Here is a 14,761-nt window from a genome sequence, read left to right as displayed (position 1 = left end):
AAGAGTAGAGTTATTGTGAATTGTAATTTAACATTCTGTATATTTAGGAAAACGTTGTTTGCTCTTATTATCCACACAAATTGCATCCAGATACCTAAGTCCAATAGTGAGATGTTCAAAACGCCTATGTGGCTTCCCCCCAGTCCTGGAGGTGCCTCATTTTCCACTGTTAAAGTAGCCTTAAAGCCTAAATTTCTGCCACTGGGTATTACACAGCTGCCTCAGTCTTAACATGACTGACTGGCTTGCTGGTTAAGCCCCCACTGGATCCGATCTGGTAGACCTATCCTGAGGCTAATTTGGTACCTGTTTATCAGATGGAGTCCTGCATAGATTGTCCATCAACATTTATCCCGGTATTAGAGCAATACCGGTATTGAGCTCTCCAGTCTGCCTGGTGTGTAGCAGAAACATGAGGGTCTCATGACCCAAGAGAGTGTTCTAACCTCTTTCTGTGGCCTAGTGAAGAGCCAGAGATCCAGCTCTGCCAGTGGTGCCTGCTCAGGTTTTTTTTAAGGACTGACTGGGCTTAGGCACTGAACTTGAGAGGTTCCTTCATCTGGACCATGCAGGACTAAGACAAAGCCCTGGCTGGTTTGATTTAGTTGGGATTGGTCCTGCCTAGAACAAGGGGGCTGGACTTGATGACCTCCTGAGGTCTCTTCCAGCTCTATGATACTATGATTCTAGGAGTCACCGCTGAGAACCCTTCCCTGGAGTTAAATGCCTAACTCCCTTTGAGGGGGTAGGCCCTCTCCTCCATTTCTTTCTATGGGTTAGCTTACATAGCTCCCTGCTTGGTATGCTGTTGTAGTTTCAACGCTTAGCTGAAGAGTTGGTCATAGCAATTGTTGGCCATTTGAACTATTCCTGTGCAAAGGTTTGACAGCCCAAGAGGCCAACATCAGACAATACTTGATGGGTGTAGTATATAGCCAGGGCGGGGGGAGCTGCCTATGAGTTGCCTCCAACCCTTGCTTGATAGAATTTTATCTCAGATGGTACAAGCCATCCGGAGAACAGTGTTCTCAGGAACATCCTGTGATATGTCTGAAAAGTATAAGATGCTGTCTGCAGACAATGGTCTGTAGATCACAGCACCTGTAAACAGAAGATCTGCATTACAAATTAAGTCATTCCACTTGATGCCCAATATACAATAGTGGCATTTTGTGATCAGCTTTGCCCACTTTAAGTAGCAGAGTATTCATGGTTAGCAATCGTATAACAGTATCGCTAGGATGCAGCTCAACTAGACTCTGAATTTGGTTGCTGTACTGAGATTATCTTGCTTCCAGATTCCTTGCAATGCATGGTTGATGCTATCATGCCCATTCAATGGAGAACCTTCATGTGAGAGTTGGCATATGCTAGCTTTTATAAAACACATTCTTAAGCACCTATCACCTGCATTGTAGAGGATGGGTACCTGGATGCTTAACTTGGAGATGGGAATTTGACTTGCAATTCTTAGCCTAAGTCTCCCTTGTAAATTCTACTCTCTGTGTAGACCTAGGAGAAACAGAAATGTATTAATTATAGTGATAGAAATGTAGTCGTGTTAGTCTGGGGTAGCTGAAGCAAAATGCAGGACAATGTAGCTTTTTAAAGACTAACAAGATGGTTTATTAGATGATGAGCTTTCGTGAGCCAGACCCACTTCCTCTGGGTCTGGCCCACGAAAGCTCATCATCTAATAAACCATCTTGTTAGTCTTTAAAGTGCTACATTGTCCTGCATTTTGTATTAATTATAGTAACTGAAAATGACAGAAATTTTTAAAAGGTCTGATTCCCTTAGACACCTACAAACATCTCTACTATGCTAGCTATTTAAACTCAGCATACTGTTACCAGTTTCTTAAATTGAGGGTAGGAAAGATTTATTTGGGTATTACCAAGTAGTGAGGGAAATGAAAGCCATTGTTCTGTTAAGTTCTCTATGCCTGCAGCCTAACACATAAGCAATGTCATACTGGATAAACAGAGACCTCTCTAGTTAATTGTTTATCTGCTAGGTGCCAATATCAGATACTTCAGCAGACCGTAAAGAAACCTTAGTATAAAATTGTGGAACAACCTATATAAAAAGTAAATTTCTTCCTGTCCCATCAGTAGTTGCTGGCTCATGCTCTGGAGCAAAAAGAACATATAAGCCCCCTTTTTTCGATAATGGTTTCTGTAATGCCACTGCTTCATAAAAATGCAAATGAGAAGAAACTGGTGCTAGTACTCATGACTTCAGGACAGCCTATGGCATTTCAAGATATTTAGGCTACATTTTCAGGGTATTTTAGTACAAACCTTTTGTGAGGATGGGTATATGTTAAAGTAATTTCTATTTAACTTTAGGTTGGAAAGAAGTCCGTGTTTAACCTATGTTTTTCATATTTGCAGGTTCTAGCACCACATTGAATAGTTTCTCATATTTAAAGTGTCAAAAAGCCCATGTCTGTTTCTCATCCTGTTGCAGAGCTTGCTGTAAGGTTTTATTTCTAAGCCCTTCAACAGTAAAGTAACATGTAAAGGGAGTGATGCTTTCTTCTTTATTTTCATCATCAGCTAAAGAAAAGCCCTAGAAGTAGATGAGTGGAAATACTTGGGGGCTGTGTCTACATTGGCACCCCTTTCCGGAAAAGGGATGCTAATGAGACACATCGCAATTGCAAATTCCGCGGGGGATTTAAATATCCCCCGCGGCATTTGCATTTACATGGCTGCCGCTTTTTTCCGGCTCGGGATGCCAGTCTAGACCCGATTTTCCGGAAAATAAGCCCTTTCAATAAGGGATCTTCCGGAAAAGTGCTTATTTTCTGGAAAATCGGGTCTAGACTGGCACTCTTCTCCGGGAAAACCCCGAGCCAGAAAAAAGCAGCAGCCATGTAAATGCAAATGCCGCGGGGGATATTTAAATCCCCTGCGGAATTTGCAATTGCGATGTGTCTTATTAGCATCCCTTTTCCGGAAAGGGGTGCCAATGTAGACACAGCCAAAGTGTTTGAGAGTGTAAAACAATTCCTTACACTGTTAGCCAGCACCCTCTTGCTAAACAAAGATGATTGTAAAAATTTCAAAAGTGTATGAGCCTTATTCTGAGCTCATGTTGTTAATCATGGTAAAAACAAAGGAACAGTGCTCCATGCAGAAGGGCAGAATTTGCCCTAACTCAGGGGTGGGAAAAAGCCTCTCAGCGGGCCAGCTCCAGCCTACCACCTAGGGCTGTGATCTGGCCTGTGAAGCAGTTCCAGGCCCCACCCCCTAGCACATTGCTAGGGAGCCAGAGACCCACACCCAAGCCCTTTCAACTGCTTCTATTTAAAGGGCTTGCACCTGCTGGACAGCTGCGATGCCTGACAGCCACCCAACAGGCACAAACCCTTTAATCAGAGGCAGTTAAAAGGGCTCGCAGCTCTTGGTCCCACTGGCCCATTGCCTGGGAGGCGTGAGCCCTTTCAACTGCTTCTGTTCAAAGGGCTTGTATCTGCCAAGTGGCTGCCAGGCAACAGGTTAGCAGCAGGGCCAGGAGCTGCAAGCTGTATTATGTGAATTCTAAGCATCCACCCCAGACAACTCTGGGAGGAGGTTAGCCCCCAGCACCTGTCTGCTCCAGGTCCCTTCCATTGGCCAGAAGTCTGGGGGGGGAGGAGGACCCCAGGCTAAGCAAAGCTCCCTGTAGGGTAACTCTCAACCCCACCCCTTCTGCCTAAGGTGCCACCCCTTCCAGGTCAGCCCATGGCCACTTCTGAAATTTGTGAAGTGGCCCCCATTCAAAAATTATTACCCACCCCTGCCCTAACAATATTTTATATCCTTTGCCACTGCACCAGACACAGTGGAGCTAAACTGATGATCGATCAGGACACATTCCTTATAATTAAATTTGGTATTTATAAAATGTTAAAAGCATGGTTGATTTTGAAAAGTTACTGTTCAGTCCCTTTAGCTTGTATGTCCTACTATCTTATTTTGAAACTTTGCACTGTTCTTAATGGGAATATTTTGTCTTGAACTGACATTTCTAAAAGTAATGTTCAATAATAATGTGAACAGCCATGCTACTTCTGTTAATCAAAAGGGTTTTTTGTTGTTGTTGTTTTTAAAGGGGCAGAACGTGTTATTACATTGAAAATGGAAATTCCTGGATCAATGCCTCCTCTTATTCAGGAAATGTTGGAGAACTCTGAGGGACATGAACCACTGACACCAAGCTCAAGTGGAAATACTGCAGAACACAGTCCTAGCATCTCACCCAGCTCAGTGGATAATAGCAGTGTCAGTCAATCTCCACTGGTGCAATAAGACATTTTACATAGACATTCCTAATACTTTATGTAGAGGGATGAAAAAAATTAAGAAAAACATTTTTACTGCTGCTTAGTTTCTGGACTTAATATATATTATATTAAAACTCAACAAGGACCAAGAAGTTTTCATATGTATCAGTATATTACTCCTTGCTGTTCTTAAAACTAGAAAATGCAAATGTTTGAAACTCTAGATCAACCATTTCAAGAAACTAGCAATCAGCAACAAGGAACTAGTTGAGCTTCTGAACCACCAAGGCTGTATGGTGACAAGACCAATCTCAAACTTTAAATTCTAGTTACATTTCTGATGACTTTGTACATACAAATGTATGGTTCTACTTTCTATACTGGATGTTGGGTGCTTTTTTTTGTCTTGCATACCTAAAATGATCAGGACATCAAGTTTATACAAAATGAATTGCTTGTACATGTCCAGATATGAACATTTCAAAAGACATTCTGATTGAGTTTAGTATGAAAACATGTCATTGCTCTTTTTGATGCCCTCAACTTGCATCTCTTATTCCATCTCCTTCCCCATAAAAGTATTCAAAAAATCTGCACTAGAAGGGATTTCTATATCAGTGTAACTACCAGATTAGTTGTTCAGATGTCATTTGTTCCACTGTTAATGTCACTTTAAAATTTAAAAAGTGGTTTATTACCTGGCTGATGACATATCTATACCTTTTTAAAAAAAGTTAATTCTTTTTCAGTAATGATAGCCTCCAAGGCAGAAACACTTTTCAGTGTTACTATGTTTTTGTTTACTCGTTCACAAGCCATTAGGGAAACTTCATGGGATAACCAACAGGCTTATTCACTACTCTTGAACAGTGAATCTAGTTCAGTTTCTTAAGAAACTGGGGCCAGGTGTTGGGCTTTCCCAACAAGCCTGATGCCAAGAGGCTACCACTAGGACTTCCAAAATACATGGGGCAGAGAATCTGGCTTCTTGACCTTGTTAAATCACTATGAATCAGAATGAAAACCGTGGTAGAATGGTTAACTCATTTTAAAAAGTGTCAGTTTCTTAGGTTTCATTTAAAAGCACTAGTGGATTTTTTTATATATATATATATTCTAGCAAGTCTGTGATGTACTTTCACTGGCTCTGTTTGTACATTGAGATTGTTAAACAATGCTTTCTATGTTCATATACTGTTTACCTTTTTCCATGGAGTCTCCTGGCAAAGAATAAAATATATTTATTTTAAATCTGTGTAGAAGCAGTTTGTGTAGTCCACATCTTCACACAAGACTTGACAGTTTTCCATTTTTAATGTTTAAACTTCATTTCAAAAAGCAGGTCTGCAGTTTGCAACCATGACAATTAAAATGTGTGCTTTAGCACAGCTGCCTAAAACATTTCTACGAGCCAGTCAGACAAATACATGACATTTCAATGAGTAAAAAAGATCATAAAACTGTAGGTGTAAGAACAAAATGTTAAAATGCCTACACACAATAAAAACCATCAATTACATCAATCATCACATAAAATAAGTCAAATGTACAAAAGTTTGCGACAGAAGGGACAAAAGGACAACACAAAATATTTGTTGGAAAATGTTTTTGTGCTCTTTGGGCACTTAATTAAACATAGCAAAATCATCATCTTCATCAGACTCGGCAAAATATTTCACTTCTTTTCTAGCCCGACCCATCCGTGGCTTAGATGCTGGTTCAGAAGCAAAGTCTGACTGAAAGATGTCTACATCAGAATCCTGGTCAAAGGAGGCTTTCTTGGATTTCTTTTAAAAAAAAAAAAAAAAAAAAAAAAAAAAGAGAGAGAGAAAATGTATGATGCCATAAAAATACAGAATTCTGACACTTATTGGAAACAACCATTTCTATAACATCTAGACTTTTGACCCACCTAAAATCCCAGTTGTAAATCATATTTAGAAACAACTAGCAGGCACCTTAGAGAGAGACAAAAAATATATATAGTCTCAGGAGCTTTCATGGGGAAAACCCACTTCCTCAGATGAACTGGAAGCTCATCATACGTGGATATTTCAAAATATTGTAAAAATGTTTCATGTGATATAGAAAATAATACACAAATATCAAGAAGCCAAACCCTGTCTTTTTCATGCTCACAGACAGCCTTTAAACTGACCTTGCTCGGGGCTGACTTGGGTGTTTTCCTCCCAGGGTTGTATTCACCTTCATTTTCAGATCCAGATGCTTTCCTTTTCTTTGAACCCCTACCCTTTCCTGGTTGAAAGAGAATAAAGTATAATTTTACTGATATTTATAAAAGTGACATTTCTTTCTGTTCTGACTGCTAGCAAATCTGTTCTTAAACAGTTTCATTTCACACAAAGGATAAAACTTAATCTACAGTTACATTTTGCATCGATTGAAGCGAAAGTAAAATGCTTCCATTCTGCCATTCCAATGTGTTTCACTTTGTTTTATGCCTTTAATTCTGCTTCTTTGAAGTTTCTTCGCATAGGCTTCTCACTTGTGGCTTTTGTGCACTTAGTTCAATGCAGGTCAGTGCTCTACGAGATCTACAATTGTTGTTCTCAGAGGAGGTGGTAGTTAAATGAGATCTCTACTCACCTTACAAGCTGTGACCAACTATCATCATCATCTATTTAGAGGAATTAGCCTAATGCAGGATTGGGCAATATGAGGCCAAGGGGCCAGATCTGGCCCGCCTAAAACTTTGATGCAGACTGAATCTGGCAGCTTTCTATTTATATCCTGCTGCCCGTGCCACCGAATTTCTAGATTGTGGCTCACACAGCAGTATCCTATTTAAATGTTTCATGGCGCTATCTTGGCAGGGGCCAGCACCATGAGCTCTTTAAATAGCCGCAGCTGCCAAGCAACATGGTAACAGTGGGGCCAGGAGCTGCAAGCTCTTTCGGGCCAGAAGCTTTGCATTGGAAATACAGCAGACAACTCGGCAGGAAGGCTAGTCCCCAGCACTGCCCATTTTGCCCAGGTCCTGCCCCTTCCAGGGGTGGAGTTGACCCATTACCATGTAGTAGCCCCCCTGCAAAAATTATTTCCCACCCCTGGCCTAATGTCTCATCACTTTCCACGTGACTGATCTCTGTAGCTATTCTGCTTACTCTTCTGAGTTGTATCCACTTAGGAGCTCTGAATAGTGATGGAGTAAATCAACCATAAAATTCTACTGTAGAATAAGGAATTGGTTTCCCACTGAACCAATTCAAAGGACCAAAATCTACACAAGGAGAGGTTTGCTTTGTCTTTTACTAGAACATGAGACCCAAGAGTGAAAATGGTATCTGAAGAATAAAGGTTCCTATAAAAAAATCAGCAATAAAGAAGAAATAGAGGTTTTGTGCTATTCAATGAATTCCCATAAAGTACAATTCTGTTTGCACAGTTTTACAACACTGGGTCTACTGTGGGAGGTTCTGAGTCAATGTGTAATGTTATACCATTGACAAACATCTTATGGATGACTAGCGCAAATGAGAGAATGAACCTAGGTTTTCAGTACACTGAGCTCTAGTTTTAGGAACAGCGTTGTTTTTTCATTCACAAAACTCAACTTGACCCTGTGTTATGCAGAGAAGCTGAAAGTCACTTATTCACGTACTACAACATGCTTGGAAGCATGAGCTTTAGTGGTGATGGAATAACATTATTAAGATATAATGTCGTAAAATTCAACATATATGTATCTATACTGTACTAACCCTAACAATGCAGTGCACCAAATTCCTTACCTTTCGGTGGTGCGATCTTCTTTGGAATGCCAAATTCTGAATCTGAATCAGAGTTTATAATTTCCATCTTCTTCCGCTTGGGAGATCTTTTAGGTTTTGGTGTTATATCTGAAGCTGGTTTTGCTGTTCACAAAATCAGAGATAAAAGATGCTAAATTCGCATATTAGGTTAATAAATCTTATAATTAAATAAAAGTATGTGATGGTTTCACCCCTCTCCCATGCTTTATGAAATTGCCTTATGGACACAAATATGCATAACTCGAAGATGCTTAGGATAAAATACCTCATGTAACTTATCAATTTTAATGTCTCAATATGCTGGATCTGTATATCTTATTTTGGTGTAAGTATCACTCTTGTATGTAAAGTTAGCGATATGGAGCACATGAGATGGTTTATTATTTTAAATGTGCAAATGAAAGCCATCAAGGGTATTTCCCTTAATGTCTGGGCGATCATTTGAAAACAGCCTATTTTGTCCTTTAAGTCTTAGCATTGGTTGGTCTTAGGAAGTTGTGAGCTCCCTAACTGGTAGGAGCTGACCAGGTAATTTTCCATGGAAGGGGAGAATGTAAAACAGAGAATTCCTGCCTGAAAGAGAGACTATTTAAGATGCAAAAGTTTTTCAGTCTTTTCTTTGGTTGGCATGTCACCCACAAGAGAATGAACCAAGGACCCCACGGAGAAAGATTTTCCCTTCTTTGGAGGCTTGGCTAGAATAAGAACAGTATTACGGTAAGTTTGTAATACAGGCAGTCCCCGGGTTACATGGATCCGACTTACATCGGATCCCTACTTACAAATGGGGTGAGGCAACCCCGCACTAGCTGCTTCCCCCCAGCAGACCAGGGAGACGCGAAGCTAGCGCCCCCCCACAGCAGACCAGGGAGATGCGAAGCTAGCGCTCTCCCCAGCAGACCAGGGAGACGCGGAGCGGCTTTTCTCAGCAGACAGCTCAGCTTGAGAATAAAGGAGGGTACGTCTACACTACAACGTTAATTCGAACTAACTTAGTTCGAATTAGTTAATCCGAACTAAGCTAATTCGAACTAACGGATCCAGACTAAAAAACTAGTTTGAATTAGCGTTTTGCTAATTCGAACTAGCATGTCCACATTAAGTGGACCCTGAACCGGGCTTAAGGATGGCCGGAAGCAGTGCCGGCAGGGCATCAGAGGAGGACTTAGAGCGTGGAGATGCTGTCTCAGGCTAGCCGAGGGCTGTGCTTAAAGGGATCCGACCCCCACCCCGGACAGACAGTTCTCAGGGGTGCCCCGCTTGCAAAGCAGTCCTGGCTTGGAGTGCCCTGAGTGCCCACACTGGGCACATCACAGCACTCAGCCATCAAACCGGCTGCACTTGCCGCAGGCTGCCATCTGGGGAGAGGGGGCAATCGGGGGGCTGCAGGAGAGGTTCCACCCCAAAAGCCCACAGAGCCAGCCCAGTCCTCCCCATCGGGGGCTCGTGCCCCATTCCTCCCTCACTTCCTTCCACTTACCCTTCCCTAGCCCCTTTTCTTGATGTACAAAATAAAGATAACGTGTCTTCCAAAATGGAATCTATCTTTATTGAACAAAACTGGGGGAGACTGGGAAAAGGAGGTGGGAGAGGGGAAGAGAGAGGCTGGGAGAGGGGAGGGCAACTAAAATGATCAGGGGTTGGGAACAGGTTCCATATGAAGAGAGGCTAAAGAGACTGGGACTTTTTAGCTTAGAAAAGAGGAGACGGAGGGGGGGGACAGGATAGAGGTCTCTAAAAGCATGAGTGGGGTGGAGAGGGTGCATACAGAAAAGTTCTTCATTAGTTCCCATGAAGGACTAGAGGACACCAAAGGAAAGGAATGGGTAACAGGCTTCAAACTAGTAACAGAAAGTTGTTCTTCACAAAGCACAGAGTCAACCTGTGGAACTCCTTGCTGCAGGAGGCTGTGAAGGCTAGAACTAGAACAGAGTTTAAAGGGAAGTGAGATCAAGTCATGGAGGTTGGGTCCATGGAGTGCTATTAGCCAGGGGGTAGGAGTGGTGTCCCTGCCCAAGGTTTGTGGAAGGCTGGAGAGGGATGGCACGAGACAAATGGCTTGGTCACTGTCTTCGGTCCATCCCCTCCAGGGTCCCTAGGGTTGGCCGCTGTCGGCAGACAGGCTAATGGGCTAGATGGACCTTTGGTCTGACCCAGGACAGCCATTGTAAGCTCAGGGCTCAGGGTCGGGGGTCTCAGTGGACCACCTTGATTTTCATGCACTCCTGCTCCTGGGTGGCCAGGCTGGCAGCTCTCCTGCCCTAGCCGGCCACGTTCCTGTGCCTAGTGCAGAGATCGTGGACGAGGTCCACGATGTCCGCACTAGCCCAGGCGGGTGCCCGCCTCTTGCGGTCCCGGGCAAGCTCCCGGGAGCCGCCAGCCTGGTCCCGGGAAGAGGGGGAGGGCTGGGGGACATCGGGTGGGTGGCTTGATCCGTGCCAGGTGCAGGGTCTGCTGGCTGGGTGCTGGCAGGCTTGCACCTGGCACGGGCACCGTAGCCAGCCCGTGCCCCTTTAAGGGGTCCGGGGCCGGGAGGGGGGCAGATGAGTTTCCCTGTGTTGGCCAGAGTGGCCACCAGGGAAAGCTGGGGAGGGCTAGCCTCCCACTAGTTCGAATTAAGGGGCTACACAGCCCTTAATTCGAACTAGTAAATTCGAACTAGGCTTAATCCTCGTGGAATGAGGATTACCTAGTTCGAACTAAGCGCTCCGTTAGTTCGAATTAAATTCGAACTAACGGAGCGCTAGTGTAGCACCTATGAAAGTTAGTTCGAACTAACGTCCGTTAGTTCAAACTAACTTTGTAGTGTAGACATACCCGGACTGAGGGAAGTGAGGTGTGGGAGAATAAAACTGAGCTCTGGAGAAATGTTTGGCTAGAGTTTCCCCTACAATATGTACCAGTTCCGACTTACACACAAATTCAACTTAAGAACAAACCTACAGTCCCTATCTTGTACGTAACCCGGGGACTGCCTGTATATGTGTTAGAACTAGCTATGCGTTTTCTGTTATTTTAAATTTGTAATCTACCTCACTCTGCTTGTTTTCACTTGCAACCTCTTAAATTCTACTGCTCATACTTAATAAAATCACTTTTATTTACTATCATGCCCAGTGTAAATAACTGTTACCTAGGGAAACAATCAATGTGTACATCCTCCTTTCATTGTTAAAGGGGGCCAGTGATCCCTCTAAGATTTTCCATCCTTGGGCAGGTTGAATTTTCTTTTGGGAGGTTTGAAATTTCTTATGTGCACCACCCATATTGAGGTAGTGCATGGATGTGCACCCACCAGCACAAACAAAAACCGCAGATATAAATATTTTTTTAAATAGTCCATAGGTATGGAAGAAAATATATTTAAACGGATCATTAATAAGGAGCAATGCTTATGATTATTTAATATGAAATCAAATAAAAAGAAAATTAACACTTCTCTCGGCAGAAGAAGTGGGTGGCGCCCACGAAAGCTCATGGTACTATTACTATTTATGTATTTTTGTTAGTCTCTAAGGTGCTACAGGATCATTGTTGTTCTTATTAAGCTTTTTTAGTTACAGATTAACATGGCTACCCCTCCAAGACCTTGGATACATGTATCATCATCCTTTATAACAGACAGATGCATGTTTCAAAGATCTTGCAAATAAGCTTTCATCCTACAACACAGGTAGCATCACGCCTCGTACTTGCTGCTTCTGGCTCATGAGAGCCAGAACTCTACCAGATAGCAAAGATCTGGCCTTAATGCAACACAGATTTCCATGAATCAATTAGTAACACACAATTTTAAAAAATCATTAAGATCAGAGTTTTAGGAATCTGCAACACTCAAAAATTCAGTTAAAAGAACCTTCTTTCTTTCTTACCTTAAGCCATTAACACAGAGGTGGGCAATGATTTTTGATGAGGGGGGCCACTCCAAGAATTTGGTAAGTGGTCAAGGGTAACACTCCTCCATTATATTAATGTGGGGATCTGGGGCAGAGGTTGGGAGCAGAAGGGAGCTTGGGGTAAGGGACTTTGGGTGAAGTAGGGGATCATGACCTGGGGCAACGGACTGGGATTAGGAGGGGGTGCTGGGCCTGGGAGAGGGCTGTGACCTGGGGCAGTGGTAGGGGTGCAAGGATTTGGGCTGTGACCAGGGACAGCAGTTTGGGGTGCAAGGTTTGAAAAGGGATTGTGACCTGAGAAGGAGTACAGGAGGGGATGCAGTGTTTGGGAAGGTGTATGGGGGCTGAAGCAGGGGTGCAGAAGGTTTGGATTACATGGGGTAGGAGGGCAGAAGGGGACAGAGAGTTGGAGGAGGCAGGGAAGGGCTGGGGTGCCAGAGACAGACTCTGGCTGCAAGATCTTGCCTGGCTCTAAGCCAGCAGCCCAACAGGCTACTTAGCCGGGGTCCCTGCCTTCCAGCCCCTGTACATGCTCAGAGGAGCTGCAGGGACCAGGTTCATTGCTCTGAACTGAATGCCGTGGGCCCAGGGAATGAGGGAGGAGGGGCACTTCACATGGTGTCTGTCCTGCAAACAGGCAGCTGCAACTGGCCAATGGGAGCATTGGAAGCCTGTCTCCCCTCTCTCCAGGCTCTCAGCATTCAGAAATACACATGTGGCCCTGCTCCTGGCTTACCTGAGTGCCAGGCAGGGGGTGGGGCAGGCAGGGAGGCTGCTGGGGCTCTCGTGACCAGATCCAGCCCACAGATTATCTTTTGCCCAACTCTGGAGTAGAGGTTGGAGCCAGTTTCTCCGTTTATAACAGGCAGCATAAGCAGCTCTATTGCTTCTGCTCCTCCAAGACAGTGAGTGCCCCACTCCCCTTCTCCAGTGGATCAGCTGAGCTCCCTGCCTTAGCGGGAAGCCTTGAACCTCTGCATGGGGCTCAGAAAAGGGCTGCACACCAGCACAGGCACACAGCTTACAAGGAACCTTGAAGGGGGCTTAACTGAATACTTTATTTGGGGTTTTGATCCCATTTGGGAAATGATTTCCCTGGAAGCTATGCCCATAACTTCATTTTCCTTGGACTTGAAGCGTTTCAGTTTCTGCATTGCTCCTTCGGTGGTGGGGGAGAAAGAAGGGGAGTGATCTGAGCTCTGTGCCTTGGCTGAGGGTGGTAGAAGCCCCAGAAAGCAAGGAGGCAAGTATCAGTGGCTGTGTCATCTCTGGGAAGCACCCCATTCTGTGATCACACCCCATCACAAGATAGCAGACACTCTTATTATAGTATAATTATGTAGCAAATGAATAGGCAAGATCACCTTTCTATACCTCAGAAAATTATCCCTCTTACACTAAGGCTGAAGCTTATTGTCTGCATCCATGTATGGAGATGCATAAAGTATGCATATTACTTTTTCACATTTATTGTAGCTGAGAATGCTCAGTACTATTTTTTAGATTTACATAATAAATGGTTACTATACATTACAAAGCCCAAATGTTTATAAAACATGTCCCAAAAAATGACATTTGCTGCCCTGAACAATTTATAGCTGCTATGAGATATGATGCAACAAAGGGATCATGGACTCTGGTGGGAAGGATAGGCTATAGGGATGTTAGATAATGTGTAATTGAATAGTCATGTAACTGCATCAAATAGTAGGAGTTACACGACTATTTCAGAGTCCTCAGGAGTGGGCCGCCAGCCAGTGCTCTCTCAGCCCCACTCCCAGGGAACCCCCTCCCACCCTGCACTGCTGCCTCTAAGAGGAAGCAGTATAGGGCAGTAGAGGGTAGGCGACTCCTCAAAGGCACTGGCTCTTGCCTCCCCCCTCCCTCCGCCTTGCTGCCTCAGAGGCAGCAATGGGGGGGATGCATGTAGTCGGAAGGATTAACCAATAAGCCACCCTAGGCTTATCAGTTAATCGTGTAGTCATCTACACGTTGACATCCCTAATAGGATACCAGAAGTACAATATAATATAGTAATTTAGTGAGGGCTAGTGAACAGCACAGCAGAGAAATGCTTTTCTGTTTGAGGAAGGGTATGAAAAAGGTGCAGTAAAAACCTATGAGACTGTTGGGGGAGAAAACAGATGAGGCTGGGTAAAGAGGCTGGTGTTAAGATGCAGCAGATGAGCTGGGTGCAGAAGAGGAGAAGGGAAACAACATGAAAGAGACAAGGGCAGAAAGATAGAGAGTGACAGAGTTAGTTGTGCAGAGACTTAGAACCAATTAATTTGAACATCGTGTGGAGGAGAACCATATATTCAACATTTTAAATTAACGTGAGTAGTAAGAAAAACAAGTCTCTCGTCATTCACTAAGACCACTCACTAGCAAAGCTAGTATAATTGTATAATTGCTTTCTTAGAGTGGGGCCTAAGTCTCTTACTCTTAAAAGAGGGATCCCCTCTCACTGCACTAGCAGTCCACAGGCCAGTTATCCATGAGGTGGAACCCATAAGGAAGGAATTTTCCCAGGAGAACAAATAGCCCATGAGGGCACATATGAAAAATGAAGATGGGAAGCAGAGACACAATCACCACTATCAGAGGGTTGCCCAGGGAAATCAGTAGCTTTGGGCCTCAGTTACTCTTCAGAACCATGACAGAGCTGAACCCCTAATGACTCTTGGAGCTGGCTAACACTTCTAAAGAAAATCCAAAAACCACTATAGGACCAAGGCCATCTGCTGAACACTATACTTAGAATGCATGAATTGTCCCCATATAGTTCTCTCTACAGTACATGCAAAGGCCTTCCAAGA

At 43.8% G+C, this 14,761-nt stretch overlaps 2 protein-coding genes across 10 annotated transcripts in view; one reads left to right on the top strand and one right to left on the bottom strand.

Moving 5' to 3' along the window:
* Nucleotides 1-5,524, top strand: part of RARB (retinoic acid receptor beta) — a 543,189-nt gene extending 537,665 nt beyond the window's left edge. For all 7 annotated transcript variants that reach the window (XM_075922032.2, XM_075922031.2, XM_025190306.3 and 4 more), the window contains one exon: nt 4,102-5,524. In XM_075922032.2, the coding sequence (XP_075778147.1) occupies nt 4,102-4,298 (197 nt within the window). In that variant the 3' untranslated portion in view covers nt 4,299-5,524. The remainder of the gene's footprint in view (nt 1-4,101) is intronic.
* Nucleotides 5,525-5,568: 44 nt separating this feature from the next.
* Nucleotides 5,569-14,761, bottom strand: part of TOP2B (DNA topoisomerase II beta) — a 112,511-nt gene continuing 103,318 nt past the window's right edge. For all 3 annotated transcript variants that reach the window (XM_006134319.3, XM_075922030.2, XM_025190305.3), the window contains exons 34-36: nt 8,026-8,148; nt 6,432-6,529; nt 5,569-6,060 (exon numbers count right to left, since the gene is read on the bottom strand). In XM_006134319.3, coding sequence (XP_006134381.3) covers nt 5,899-6,060; nt 6,432-6,529; nt 8,026-8,148 — 383 coding nt within the window. In that variant the 3' untranslated portion in view covers nt 5,569-5,898. The remainder of the gene's footprint in view (nt 6,061-6,431; nt 6,530-8,025; nt 8,149-14,761) is intronic.

The sequence above is a fragment of the Pelodiscus sinensis genome, chromosome 2, assembly GCF_052426305.1.
Source record: "Pelodiscus sinensis isolate ZL-2025 chromosome 2, ASM5242630v1, whole genome shotgun sequence".
NCBI lineage: Eukaryota > Metazoa > Chordata > Testudines > Trionychidae > Pelodiscus > Pelodiscus sinensis.
Note: the sequence above shows the minus strand (reverse complement) of the source record. Positions and strands in the feature narration are given on the sequence as shown.